At 33.0% G+C, this 15,716-nt stretch overlaps 1 protein-coding gene across 2 annotated transcripts in view; it reads left to right on the top strand.

Moving 5' to 3' along the window:
• Nucleotides 1–6,780, top strand: part of LOC131037822 (uncharacterized membrane protein At3g27390) — a 115,846-nt gene extending 109,066 nt beyond the window's left edge. For both annotated transcript variants that reach the window (XM_057970045.2, XM_057970044.2), the window contains exon 10: nt 6,411–6,780. In XM_057970045.2, the coding sequence (XP_057826028.1) occupies nt 6,411–6,633 (223 nt within the window). In that variant the 3' untranslated portion in view covers nt 6,634–6,780. The remainder of the gene's footprint in view (nt 1–6,410) is intronic.
• The last annotated feature ends 8,936 nt before the right edge of the window (nt 6,781–15,716 follow it).

Below are 15,716 nucleotides of genomic sequence, written 5' to 3'. Positions count from 1 at the left end.
GAATTTATGAGAGATCAACACTTGGTGCATGCATTAAGGAGGGCGAAGATTCCATGTTATTGCAAGAGATCAACACTTAGTGCATGCATTAAGGAGGGTGGAGATTCCATGTTATTGCACACAAAACTGTACATGCAAGGTGAACATTAGAAGTAAGTGTGCAATGAAAGCCAAAAGGCGGGTCTAGCAAGTGGCTATGCATATATCATCAAGCCAAGGTCTGATTTTGATGCTTATCATGTGTTGTTTGCAAGGCAAAGGTCTGATTTCCAGCATGATGATCATGCATAAATTGAAGAGGCGGAAGCAGAGAGTGTTGCAATATTGGGCGAAATTGCAAGGAAACATTGCAATTCCACCCCAAAATTATCAAAGCACCTCAATTTTTCAATCCTTAAAACATCTCGTGCTTTGAGAAGTTTGCAACATTTGTTGTACTTTGACAACAGTTTTTTAAACTCAACAAGATTTTGCAATATGTTTAATTTTGACAACTCTCACTTCCAACCCTTTAATCCTAAGTCTTGAGACTTAAACATGATTTCGGAGTTTGAAACAAGACCTGACCTGATCTTACCTACTTGACTCAAAACCGACCCTATCTCTGACTAACAAGAACCATCCCTCCAATAAGAAAAGGACTAAAACTATGAAACTATTGCCAAGCAAAGAAAACCTAACTAAAACACCTAAGCAACCAAGCAAAAAATGGGGTCCCCATTTGCAATTGGGCGACGTGTGAAAACGTCACAACATGTTCCAATTGAGCCTTGATATTTTTCCAAGTCCCAATATCTTGAATGAGGATCTCGCTCAAAGAACAAGAGTAAAGCCAAAAAACAATTGGAATTGAGTCCCAGAATCTAAATGCAAGTTCCATTTAGTTGGAGCTGTTGGATGTAAAGTTGGATCCTCTAATGCGTGTCTAATGTAATGAGACTCTAACTCTATATAATGGGGGCTTGCCAAGAAGTGTAAACATGTTAAGTTGAGATTGTCTTGAAGTTGTGAGTGTATCCAATTCTAAGTCGATCTTGGGTGTCTTATTGTTGGAGCACCAAGTTTGTAATGTCTTAGCTTTGATCAAGTATGTTGGGTTTTTGAGTGTTGAATGCTAAGTAGTGCTTGAGCATTAGCTTTGTAAATTGCAAATTGTTGCTTAGAGGATTAGAAGGGTTTTACACCAAGCGTGAAGATTTCTCAAAGCAGCTTCACGAGTTGTAGAGATCTAGGATTTTATCCTTGGGATGGCAATGTGAGTGTTTAATAGGCTCGGGCACTTTCGGTTGTAATTGACTTGAGACATTTGTTTTCTTTGATGTCGTTGTATTAGTGGGTTATGTGAATAAAGATAAACTTGTCCCATATTTTGTGTTGGTTGTTTGCATAGTTCTTGAATTTTGTTTGTTAAACATTGTCATGTATGCTAAAACAATAACTTTCTACTAACAAGAAAAATATATGATTTGCAACATCTTTCAAGTAAGAGAAACTATCTAAAATTTGGATGAGAAATTTTTTGCATTTAAACTTTGATTTCGGTTGTAATTGACTTGAGACCTTTGTTGAGTTTTCTTTGATCTCGTTCGGTTGTAATTGACTTGAGACCTTTGTTTTCTTTGATCTCGTTGTATTAGTGGGTTATGTGAATAAAGATAAACTTGTCCCATATTCAAGATAGGGTTTAGAGACTACAGTGTTCTGCACCTTCCTTTCAGAATTGGCCCTACCCTTCACAAGGGTGCAGACACACAAGAATAGGTCTAAGTTGCCATCTGAGCCTGGTGTTTAGATACCTACACAACTCTAATTGGCCACACAACTATATTGGTGAATTTGGCCAAAGGTTTTATTTATACTTGCTAAGCACGTCATTGGTGCAGTCATCTGCTCACCCACCCCTACTATTATTATAATTTTGCCCATTCGTTGAACTTTGACAAGTGACCCAAGATTGTGCACTCTCTGCATAACGTCCTTGACAGCTGTTAGAGTTCATACAAGGGCTAGATAAGTATAACATTCATATTTTTAGTTAAGAATCATAATTTTATTCTATTTCATCTTCTCTTCACATAGGTGAATGGGGTAGTATGGTGTTCAAAGTTTAGAGTCATCACTTAAGGGTTTGAACAATCTTTACCATAGCATCAGGTAATACTTCCCCATTTCAGTTTTCCATTGAATTTGAAACAAGAGTTTGCAGAATTTGCAGTTCTAAACAATGTAGTTTACATTTCGCTTTAGGCTCACTAGCCTGATGGCATTTTCTTTGGATGAATTAGATCTTGGTATGCATAGGGTTAAGTAGGACAATCTATTTCTCTACATGCATTCTATACGTGCTAATATTTGCACTCTACATGCATTCATAAACGTGCTATCTCTGCACTCTTTTGAATATATACGAACTTAGTTCGTTGTCCTACGTAAACCTCTACATACGAGGGTTTAGTTAATGCATTTTCCTTGTTAAGGAAGTTAAGGTACAACCAAGAAGCTCGTTTTTTCTTATAATAAGTTTTTTGTTACCTCTGGTAATAAAACTGCTAATTTCTAGTTCTGAGATTAATTTGTTTTTGATAGACTCATTCATTTTACTGGTCTTGTCTTCATAGAAATGAAAGACTCTCAGTTTACACAAAAGAGTTCCCATTCTAAGTCTTATAATGACTTGACGAATGATTCTTTGGAAAGGATTCTAATTAAAAGGAAGGAAAGAACAAATTTTGCTCAAGTTCCATCTACACAAGAAGTGCTCATGGTTCATTTAAAACTGCTAACTCATATGAGTCAAAGATAATTTCTACAGCTTTGCGAGCTATTAGTTTTCTTAAAATATCAAGAAGTCGACAGACAAACTTAAGAAATGGCACTACACACTTTTCCTTATACAGTACGGTCAGAGACAACTGCTCTGTTTTTTAACTCATTTCATAATGAAACATATTTCATTTTACTTCTAATAAAATTATAACAGATAAAGATTCTTATAATGCCATTGATATCATATTGAGAATATTATTCTATCGAATACCGCTTAGAACTAGAGCATGCTTTTTGAGACCGAAATGTAGAAGAAGAATCATAATAGAGTGATACAGTTTCACATGTCTGTGAATTGTAGCTGAGGCTATGAATTTGAAAGTCTGCAAACACTTAACCAACTCGAGCTTCCTAGCTTTGGCTCCCGGTGTCTATATTTTCCTAAGCAATACTAATAATGCATAGTGAAGTTTGTAACCTCAAAAAGAACAGAATACCGGTTCCTTATAATGCTGGACCTCAAATTAATTATAAAATACACTTAATCAAGAAATAGTTACCGCTAATAAGTGATAAGGGTGCGCCCTAGCTCTAAGGTTGATAAAATATATGTAGTAAGAATTCGAAGGATATATTTCATCATATCATAAGGAACTTTGAGCTTATCGAGCTCTTCAAGTATATTGAAGTTGACAAGAAAAGATTAGATGTTCTTAGTCGAATGCCACAGCTCGAGTTGAATTGGCTCTTAATCTTAAAGAGGCATAGAAATTATGAGATAGTGCGGCTCCATAATTGTATAGGTATAAACTTATTACCAATGTTGTTGATTACTCAATCGACCAAGAGTTGAGTTATTAATTTGATACAAAAGTAGTATATTCTTATCAAGTTTAGATTTAAATTATTTCTATGCTTATTATATCAGTTCTAATATGCTTATATGCAGATGTACACATATACAATTATACATATACTTGCATCTATATTTCATATATATGTAAGTATATTCATATGCATATTACGGAGCCCTTCATCTACTCATATTTGTATTGATGATATAAGATAAGAAATAATAACATTTCAAATTAAATTAAATAATAATAGAAGATAGTATCAAGGTGGTCACGATCCTAACAAGTTAATCTGGACAATTCAAGGTCCTAACACTAGGAAGACGTAAGTTACTGACGCTACCCACTAAGGCATTGTTGCAAGGTGTGTGCCCTTGGTCTTTTTGTGTTGTGCAGCGCAGCGCTCGGGTTTGTGACATGGCTTAACCGCCTCTTGTGGATTCTATAAGGCTAGTGGTTGTATCGGGCATTAACAGGTCGATCTTTTGGTGCAACAGCAACCGCACTTGTAACAAGTGGTATCAGAGCTTGGTCACAGGTTCAAACCCCTCGCTTGCGCGGGGATTGTTGCAAGATGTGTGCCCCTGGTCTCCTTGTGTTGTGCAGTGCAGCGCTCAGGTTTGTGACATGACTTAACCGCCTCCTATGGATTTTATAAGTCTAGTGGTTGTATCGAGCATTAACAGGTCGATCTTTTGGTGCAATGGCAACCACACTTGTAATAGACACTGGGTCAACATCAAAAAACCCCAACAGGGACAACTTATCTCAGAATGGATATGAGTTTTTGCTCCAATGCCAACTCGACCTTTTCTCGCATTTGCAACCCTCTCCCTAGTGATACTCTCCCTCTCCTCTTAGAGGGTGGTGAAGTATCTTGCATCCACTTGGATTCACAAATGTAGTTAGACCAATCATAAACCATTTCAGACACAACATATATCGAAACATTTGTTACACTTTTGATCATTTGAGTCAAATATTCATTCGTTCAAATGTAACTCATTTAAACATGTAACTGATACATCCACACAACTACACATTCATTCACCTCAACATTATTGTGCAAGAAAAGAAAATAGCAATTGTATCATGAGAGGAGTGTAACATATGCATAAGTTGTTTCCATGTTTTAGCTGAGTTCGGAACCCAAATAAGGTGTAGAACATAAGTTCTAAGCCGCTTGTACCTCTTAGGGAGGTGGGCTGAAATTCTTGTAGATAAAAGGGAATACATAGGCAGGGTCATCACAAATGAACCTTTGAGGTTTAGGTCTGGGTCTAGGGCTCGAGTGGTCATATGGAGTTGTCACCATGACAGTTTAGGTCTGTGTCTAGGGCTCGAGTGGTCGTATGGAGTTGTCAACATGACAGTGCTTGGAGAAGTTATGAAGTCAGCTCTTCTAAGCTAGATGGAAGATGCTTGGCTGATTAAATTGTTGGTGGTTGTGAATTGAATTAGAATAAAAATAAAAATTAGTAGTGATCGAGGAGCAGTTTTTACATTTCTATAGATTTAAAAACATTTTGGAGAAGCCCTTGATTCACTAAATAGTCTGCCACAGCATTTTGTTCTTGAAAACAATAAAAAAATCAAAGTCCTTGTCCAAGCTAACACTTCCTCAAAGTATGACCAAAATCATTAATTCAGGCTGAATCTTTTCTTAACTGCACTATCACAATTTCAGAATCTCCTTTCTCAAGCTTCTGAAACTCTGCCATAAACGTTGCTTTAATTTTACTGGTACTTTTTTGGGCAAAGCAAAATTACAAAAGATATGGGGCAGCTAGAAAGACTGCGAAGAAATAAGGTACAATGACTAAACAAACAATAAGATAATAACAGCACAGAAACAAACAGCAAAGCTATAAAAGCTATCCATCGCTGTACAAAACTCAAATATGCTCCAAAGAACCGAGAGTCTTACTGCACATCCCTGGAAATCACCAAAGAAAATCATTACATATCCACTTGTGCTCCGCCAGATCCCAATTAATTGAAGATATTACTTTTACACTAAAAAACTTTACTAACTTTTTAAGAATTTTACATGATAAGGATTCAGAATTTCAAATAATATGGATTCCCAATTTGTGAAGGTTTAATAAACATACTATTATCTGGAATCTCTCACTATTAATTAGTTGTGAGATTTAGAAGGTTTATTACTTTTTGTTGACACGTTAGTATTTAAATATTTGTAATATAGTGGTTTATTGTTTTTTTTTAATTTATTAATTGGTGAAATGGGATAAAAACAACAGAGGAGAATGTAATCTTTAATTATAAGAAAGGAGAACTTAATGGCATTGGTTCCCGATCAAAGAAATCTCTGGATGTTCTATAACAGAGAATTAAAATACTACAACTTGCATGTACTCTAAATCTGCACTATTTCATGGTTTATTAGATGAGATGATTTTAACATCCTTTAGGCCGAAGTGTTTGCAAGAATAATCATCAGAAGAATGTTTACTTGTTTAGAAGATCTACGACTATATAACTTAGAGTAAATTCCCAGTTTTAAAAAAAAAAAAATTGGTTTAAGATTTTATTGACATAATTATGATTCTAAAATATGTGTGCAATTGTGCCAAATATAATGGTAGCTTAGAAGAAAATGTGTTTCATGTTTCTACTTCATTCAAGTTACAGACTTCAATATTACTTTTCCCAAGGCATCTTTGCAGGGATCCATCTGCCAATTTCAGTATAAGTTTCATGTGTGTTGTTTTTAAGTTTTGTAATTGTGATTCAATTTCTGAGATTGGTTTCTTCGTGGAGCGACAGGTTGCAGGGAATTGCCACTTCTGTTTCAAGAATGCCAACTTTTCGGCGTCGATTTCAGAATGTGGTTAAAGTGTTGTATCAAGCAGCAGTTGAGACAAAAAGTGTTAATTTAAATACTGTGAGATCTTTGCCAATCCTTAAAAGCAAGAACAAACTAGGTAGACAGTACGATTCAGTAAATAAAAAGCAGGCAGCGAACCAATATGATGAAAATAATGTATAGTAAATATAGATGGAGAATGCTACGTGTATAGAGATAGCGAACGTTGCTTTTTTATAGTATTGTCTTCCTTTTTGTAAAGATCTTATGTCCATTTTTATGGATTATGCATATGGGTTTCGGCTATCAATATCTTTCTTCTAGATTTAATGGCATCTTCAGTTTATGAATTCGATTCAATTGGACTTTATTTCAATCAAGAAAACATTCAATTGGACTTCATTTCAATCAAGAAACATTTAATCTAAGTGAACTAGAAGTTCCTTTTTGTAAAGATCTTATGTCCATTTTTATGGATTATGCATATGGGTTTCGGCTATCAATATCTTTCTTCTAGATTTGATGGCATCTTCAGTTTATGAATTCGATTCAACTAGACTCTATTTTAATCAAGAAACATTGAATTGGACTTTATTTCAATTAAGAAAACATTCAATTGGACTTCATTTCAATCAAGAAACATTTAATCTAAGTGAACTAGAAGTAGAAAGTCTACAATAGAGCTCAAATGATTTTTCTTTAAAGGTAAAGAGAGTTTTTTTGGGTCAGAAACATTTAATCTAAGTGAACTAGAAGTAGAAAGTCTACAATAGAGCTCAAATGATTTTTCTTTAAAGGTAAAGAGAGTTTTTTTGGGTCAGCACCAACGGAAACACCAATTTGGAAGGGAAGGATAGTTTTTTGGGTGAGAACCAAGGGACGCACCAATTTGATTTATGAGACCTTAATTTTGAAAGCCTTATCAAGAACCAATTAGATTTTATTTTAACCGGAATGGGAAGTCTACAATACAGCCCAAGAAGCCGTTTCTTCGAAAGTAAGATAGTTTTTAGTTCAGCACCGAGGAAGACACTGATTGACACCAATTTGGGTTTATCAGACTTTCATTTTGAAAGTCTAAAGCCTATAGGAGGATCGCTTTCTCAATTATCTTATTTACTGCTCAACAAGCACAGAACCTTCTGTATAGAGTTCATGTGCCTTAAAAATCATGCCTAATTCATGCTAAATTGTTTGGGCTTTTAATGGTGTATTCATAGCCAGAAGCAGTTGTATAACAAGAATTGGATTTGTGATGTCAAGTTGCCATTCACTTGTAAAAGCGAACCTAAAAACCTAATTTCCTTAATGGATTTTTAATTGATTTATTTACATTGGTTATGAGGCACTGTACATATTTTCAAGGATTTATTTTTGCGAGTAGCAGAATTGTCTTTTGAGTAATAATATCTGTGAGGGGAAAATTTTTGGAGAGAAGCAACATTATTTTCACCAATCTAATATTGATGACCTACGATCTAGGGCTTCCATACAATGGCAATAAATTGGTGAAATTTGGCATAGTCAAATCAACATTGGATATGAAGTAAATTACTTTCATATTCTTTTATCAATTTTTGTGAGCATTTACATGTTCTTTAAAAGCATAATTTGTCTTATCATATTATGTCTATGGTGATTATGTTTATTTAATTGATTTTTCTAAGATATATGTAGGGGAAGCATTTTTTTACTCTGTATTTATTGGTGAACTCGAATAATCTTACACCTGTTAGGGTTTGGTTTCTTATTTTCAAATCTGATCATTCTTTATTTTCTATTTTATATATATAAAAAAAGAGAATTAGCATAAATATTTGGTTGTGCTTTGAAAATGATTATTCATTTTTTACTTATGATGATGTTGTGGATTTCTGAGTTCTTATATGATATCTTGTTTAGTGTTTCTTGTTAGGTGTATGAACAAACGTATATATGATCTTGTATCACTTGTTATGTGGGTGTGATTTTATGCTTTATCATGTTATATCATTCCATGATTATTAGTTTGTATCGTTGCATATGGCTATGGCTGAGGGTAATGTTCATTCTTCTAATTATGCTTTAGAGGCATAGCATCATTAACTCTAATTGGGGTATGGTTCTTTCAATGGCTTTGGCTTCTCTCTCTATTATTTTCGCGTTGACATGGTTTATATTCATTGAGGTATTCCTAAAAGAGAGTGATTAGATGACAAAATGCTATAACAAACCCAAACTTTGCTATCTAGAAATCTAGTTTTTCCTTCACTCTATGAATTTATATGATTTGGCACATGATGTATATGATTTGGTTGATCGATTTAAGAGCACATGATGTATATGATTTGGTTGATCGATTTAAGAGCACATAATGTATATCTAAGAACACCACAACAAAATAATCACTTCTGACTCAAATGTATAAAATTGATCTACAAAGATATTTCAAGGCTTTAGAAAAGTTTATTATACCATCTAATGTTAGTCTTGTAAATACTTTGCCATGTAACTCATATCTTAGACTTGAATAAACACCTCGGCTATCTTAGGTGAAAGCAAGGCCCATGATTAGATTGCCACATGAAAAACACACTATATATAGATGAATGTTTTCTTCTTTAAGCTCTCATAAATGGGGTGATCACTAAGGTATATTTCTTAAAAAGAGTGAATAAACAACGATAAAATGAACCATGAGGCGAACCATTAACTCTATAGGATTGTTAAACAACGATAAAATGAACCATGAGGCGAACCATTAACTCTATAGGATTGTCACTAAGTACAAGTACAAATGCGTTGATTTACCTTGAAACCAAGTGTATAATACCTTTATAAGTAGATGTGGCATGCAAGTGGAGACTAGTATGTATTCTCAACACCTATATTTCACATATGGATGCAATAATAACAATAGTGCATATTTCAATATGGATGACCTTCCTAAGGTTTGGAAACACTTTGTAATAGTAGAGTACTAAATTGAAGTAATTTTGACTATTTTGACTACCAAGGTTGATGTGATTTATGTTAAGGTGGTAGGGTTGTGGCTTATTGAAATGAGTTACACGAGTGCCTTCATCTAATAGGGCAATAGAGTCAAATTTATCATCATTGGATATTACTTTGGTAGAAGCACTATCTGACACTTCAAAGGAGGAGGACCATGTATGCCAGTTTCACACATAAGATATGCTCTATATTCAAAGATGAACAAATGATATTGCAAACCAATCATGAGAACATATCTTACACATCCATCTTACACATCCATTAATAGATCCACTCTTTTTACCATTACTTTGAAATGGTAAAAGTATTTATAAGGGGTTTTAAAGTCCTTGTGAAGGTAAACCTAGAATCACTAACACTTAAATACAAAAATGTGATTAAGACAACTTACTAAACCATTAAAATCATACAAAACATTACCATTTAGTAAATATAAAAATGTGATTAAGACAACTTACTAAACCATTAAAATCATACAAAATATAAAAATGTGATTAAGACAACTTACTAAACCATTAAAATCATACAAAATATAAAAATGTGATTAAGACAACTTACTAAACCATTAGAATCATACAAAACAAAATGTATGCTAGTTTCACACATAAATGATATCTCAAATCAATCATGAGAACATCCATTAATAGATCATATTTATAAGGGGTTTTAAAGTCCAAAACATTAATGAGATTTAGTTGAGATTTAGTTGACTGTCTAGTTGATTCATTCTATTTTTTAATGGTATGTTAATGGATTCAAATTTGGGGTAGAAATTCCTCTCATTTTATTGCTAATATCCAAATATGGCCTTAGGAACGTTCCTCTAGTTGATTAGAAAAGCAATCATGTTGCATTCATTCATTCTATTTTTTAATGGTATGTTAATGGATTCAAATTTGGGGTAGAAATTCCTATCATTTTATTCCTAATATCCAAATATGGCCTTAGGAATGTTCCTCTAGTTGATTACAAAAGCAACATGATAGTGGGCATAATCTACATAGTTTGTTCTTCATTCTATTTTTTAATGGTATGTTAATGGATTCAAATTTGGGGTAGAAATTCCTATCATTTTATCTCTAATACAGAGGGATCAAGAAGAACATAAAAAGAGAATAAAAAGATAGTGCATAGGCAAAAAAATTTCCTCTTGCTTCCCTTGAACCATTTAAAGGAAGGAATTGATGTTTGATTCTTATGTTTTAATACCTTTTAGATGTAACAACATTATCAATTTTATCCAAACCTACCTTAAAGTATGTTTTCTTTAAAAAAAGAAAATAGACAACCTAAAAAAAGAATTGGTAACTCAACTTCTTAGTGCCCATTTTGGATGAAACAAAAGCCTAACCTAAGTAAATCCTTTTGAAAACAAAACAACCCGTTTCTTCCTTAAAGACCTCACACAGTAGCTAAAAACAGATCTCTAATTTTCAAAAATATAAACCTAGAGAAATGGTTACACCCATTTCTAGATTTGAATTAAATTGCACATGAATTACCTTGTTTTGATACATGTTAGAATTTTTAATAAAAATACACCTAGAGAAAAATAATAAGATAACATTAATTCAACATTCAACAAATTAAGAGTATTTATATTCAAGATGTTCATGATGTGAAAGTGAAGGAAATAAACTATATATAGGCTTAAGGATCCATAAGTCAAAGTGACTCAAAGGAAATAAATAAATTAAAAATAAAATCAACAATAGTAGAGGTGTGAAGTGAGTTCATCTTATGATCAAGTGAACTCACCTGGACGAGGGAGAACTGGTGCCATCAAGGAGGTGAATGAGGTGTCATGTGCTTCCTTTAAATAAGGATTTGATACAAATTACCTAAGCAAATAAATAATTACCTAAATAAACTTAATATAAGGTGCAAAATAAATAATTACACCATTACTATTCATCTCTTCATTTATAATAATTACACCATTACTATTCATCTCTTCACTTAGTACTACAGTTATAAGGGAGACCACCTTTGGCTCTATGGTAGCATTGCTAACAACTAAGTTTTCCCAAGATCTCTTCATTTAGTACTACAGTTATAAAGGAGACCATTTGTGGCTCTATGGTAGCATTGCTAATAGCAACAACTAAGTTTTCCCAAGATGTGGGAAAAGAAAATGCAGTAAGGTAAAGTTAGCCTTATTTCATCTAAACATAGCCTTATTTCATCTAATGTCTAGATGAATTAAAATCAAATGAAACTTGCTTAATACTCTCATCACTTGTGTAATCTCTAGCCTCACACAAATCATATCGTACATCAAGATACTAATTGCACTAGCATATGGTATGTTATACATGTCATCAAAATCATCCTCATTTGGAACACATATTCAGTATGTATCTATCCTAACGCAAACCATGACATACAACAAAATACTAATTGCACTAGTATATGACATGTTATACATATCCTCAAAATCATCCTTGGAACACATATTTAAAATAATCTTAATGTCAACCTATAAAGGAATAATAATTGTCTTACAATCTTATAGATAAAAATATCTACAAAATAGTATTAACATACTTTGAATGATAATTGTCTTACAATCTTATAGATAAAAATATCTACAAAATAGTATTAACATACTTTGAGGTAACTAAATCTTTTTGTGCTCATGATCCCTCCTAATTTCCATACCCAATATGTATCTCACTAACCATAGATATTTATGTTTTGGTAAAAATTAGGAATTAGGGTTTAAGATAATAAAATCACTAATAAGCCATATTTACCCAAAACATTGAAAGAGGAGTCAACCCAATAGATCTAGCCACAATCCAAATAAGGAAAGGGTTGAAATTCTGATTGGATTCATTGGTTGGGAATGGTAATCCTCATTCTTAGTTGAAAATTGGATGATAGTTGTGAAATTGGGGTAAAAGTATGAATAATTGAAGTCAACTATCAAAAACAGACTGCTACAGTACCTCACGGAGCCACAAATTGAGATATGGGCAAAATAATATACTTAGAACCTATTCCCAGAAGTTTGGCCTGATTTTTCAAGACCAAGTAGTACAGATTCGCTCTGGTAGTTTGAATTTTCCTTTGTCGAAAGCTAAACCTATTCATCATTGTTGACTCTACAAAAATTCCCCAGTACAACTCCTACACTTGTTTCCTACACACAAAAAGAGAGGGTAAGATGTAGGGGATAGGGGTTTCCCTTAGGTCAAACATTGGTTTTGAAATTAATCTTGAAATTGAAATGGAAATTGTTGCAAAATGCTTTCCTTTTGAAGGAAAGGCCAAATATGAAACAAAAGTTCTTGTAATTGAGATATACCTTGATGAAGTTGTGTTTGATCCTCATGCAAGGGTTTTAGGATTTCAGGTAGAATGTCTTCAAAGAAGATTGATCATGGGTGGCATCTCGAATGCACAAACTTGACTTTAATTTAGCTAAAATGCTTGATGAATGACTAATTGCTCGCTCACTTGAATTGAACTAGGATCATAATTTGGTTTGCCTCTTGAAAAAGTTAGTTTTCAAATGAGAGGGGTAGACCTCTTTTTATACTTGACTACCCAAAAATTAGTTGAATTTTTGGAGTAGTTCAACACGAGGTCAAATTTCCCACTCACTTGAAGTGACCATTGTGGGGACCTAAAATGGGTCCTGATTAGGAGGACCAGGGCGCCTAATGCCTTGGTCTTGAGAACCGAGATTCTAGAATGAGGGAGAGACAATGAAGGTGATGAAAATGTGAGGTTGATAGGTGGTGTGAGCAAAATCAGGACAAACATCAGTCATCAAACGATGAAGCACCAAAGTGAGGTCTAGGTGAAGACAAAATTATATGTGGATACAATTTACGATGCTACAATTTTTCTCAAATACACTCAAAATGTCTTTTATAATTCACTAATCAAATCCCTGGAGTTACTTAAAATTAACAAGCCATCCACTTGCAAGACAATTATTAGCATAAGATCATCAATACATCTAATGTAGTTACAAAAAATTTCCTCACATCTTAAAAAACCTAAATTTAACACAAATGAGTCATTTTTTTAAAAACATATTTGTGGTGATTATTTTAAACCATAAGGAAACCATTTCAACTTTTAAACCAAGTGTTCCTTCCCTTTAACCTCAAAACCTTTCTAAGTTGTTACCATATAAATTTCCTCTTTTAAATTCTTGCACAAAAATATTGTTTTAAATTATGTTTGTTTAATCTCAAAATCATAAGAACTAGCTATAGATAAAAGAAATCTAATTGAGGACTTTTTTACCAATAGGAGTTAATATTTTAGTAAAATTAACTCCCTCTCTTTGGGATTAGCCCTTAGCCACTAGTTTTGTCTTGTACCTTTACAATGAATCATTTACTCTAAATTTCTTCATATAAACCCATTCAAAACCAATGTATTTCCTTTCTTAGAACAAACAAACAAGATCCCAAGAAACATATGAGTCTAAGGCCAATATCTCCTCTTGCACGGTTTGTTGTCAAGACTTGCTATCATCTAAAATAATGGCTCCCTTGTAGGAATTAGTTTCATTAGTGTACTTAACAAAGCAAATATACAATATAAATCTAGAAAGCTATACTTTTCAGCTATATGTCATTACCTTGTGGATCTTCTCTAAGGAGTATGAGATTATTCCACAAAAGATTATTCATCTTTTGTGTTGCCTAATCAACTTCTTTAGGTTTATCTTGCTCAAAATTGTCACTTGAACTCTTTTCTTTAGGTTTATCTTGCTCAAAATGAGTCTAAGGCCAATATCTCCTCTTGCACAGTTTGTTGTCAAGACTTGCTATCATCTAAAATAATGGCTCCCTTGTAGGAATTAGTTTCATTAGTATACTTAACAAAGCAAATATACAATATAAATCTAGAAAGCTATACTTTTCAGCTATATGTCATTACCCTAGAAAGCTATACTTTTCAGCTATATGTCATTACCCTGTGGATCTTCTCTAAGGAATATGAGATTATTCCACAAAAGATTATTCCTCTTTTGTGTTGCCTAATAAACTTATTTAGGTTTATCTTGCTCAAAATTGTCACTTGAACTCTTTTCTTTGTTTTCCTCCAATCCATCATTTTGTACTTCCACATGTGCATCTATTGCTTTAGTTTAAAATCTGCTATCTTTTCCCCTTATTTTTTTAGTTGTTTAAGAAAAAAATAGCTCTAAACTCTCTAACCATCACATATCTAAAAATAGACAATTTTCAAGGTTAGAGGATCCCAAAGCTTATAACCCTTAACATTTTCACCATACCCAATGAATATACATTTTTATGCTTTTGGGTTTAGTGTAGACCACTTTTCTTTAAACACGGGAACAAAAGTTTCCCAATGAAAAATCCTTAAATATGAAATAGAAGGTTTCTTACCTATCCACACTTGATAAAATGTCAAATCAAGCGCTTTACAAGTATTATCTATTTATCAAGTAACAAGCAACACTTATATTTTTTTTCCAAAGCATCTATCCAACTATGTACTACTTAACGTACTTCTAGCTCTTCCCATCAAGATTTGTTTCACCTCTTTCTATTGAAATGTGTATAAAGTAGTCCATTGTCATATATCAAAACATTTATCTTACATTCTGATTGTTTTTCAACTAAGGATTTAAATTCTCTAAACTTAGTAAAACAAATTTATTTATGTTACATTAAATAAATCAAGGTGAATCTTAAAAAAATATCAATAGAGGTTTGATTTTTACCAATAGAATCAACATCCACAAGACCAAATATTTTTGTATGAATGATTTCTATTTTTTTTATGCTTTATTGCTTTATAATTTTCTAAAATAAATTATCTATTTTATTTCTCGAACACAAAAACCTCACCAACACTAAAATAATCACCAAAATACAAGAGCTCGTATAGTGCCCTTCCATGGCATACTCTTTTATGATGATCTTGATAGATACTTATGGCTTTGTTTATGCTTCCATTGCTTCTAGTTTGATGTTAGACACTTCATGTTGATAGTTGATATATTATGTTTCTATGTGGATGATGATATACTCAGGACTATGATGATGTTGGGATACATGTTTGGTTATTTATGTGTATTCATTATATGCATGTTGTGGCTTATATTTATTTATGATGATGTTGTGCCATGTGCTAACCTTACTTCATGTTTATATTAGATATGATGATGTTATTGATGATGCTATGTCTTTGCTATGATTGCAATGGACATAAAAGGGACGATGTCACACCACTCATTTATGAGTAGGGTTTGATGTCACGATTCTCTTTCACTTGTT

The sequence above is a fragment of the Cryptomeria japonica genome, chromosome 1 (genome assembly GCF_030272615.1).
Source record: "Cryptomeria japonica chromosome 1, Sugi_1.0, whole genome shotgun sequence".
In the NCBI taxonomy this organism is placed as follows: domain Eukaryota; kingdom Viridiplantae; phylum Streptophyta; class Pinopsida; order Cupressales; family Cupressaceae; genus Cryptomeria; species Cryptomeria japonica.
The sequence above is the reverse complement of the archived record's forward strand: the minus strand, read 5'-3'. Positions and strand labels throughout refer to the sequence as shown.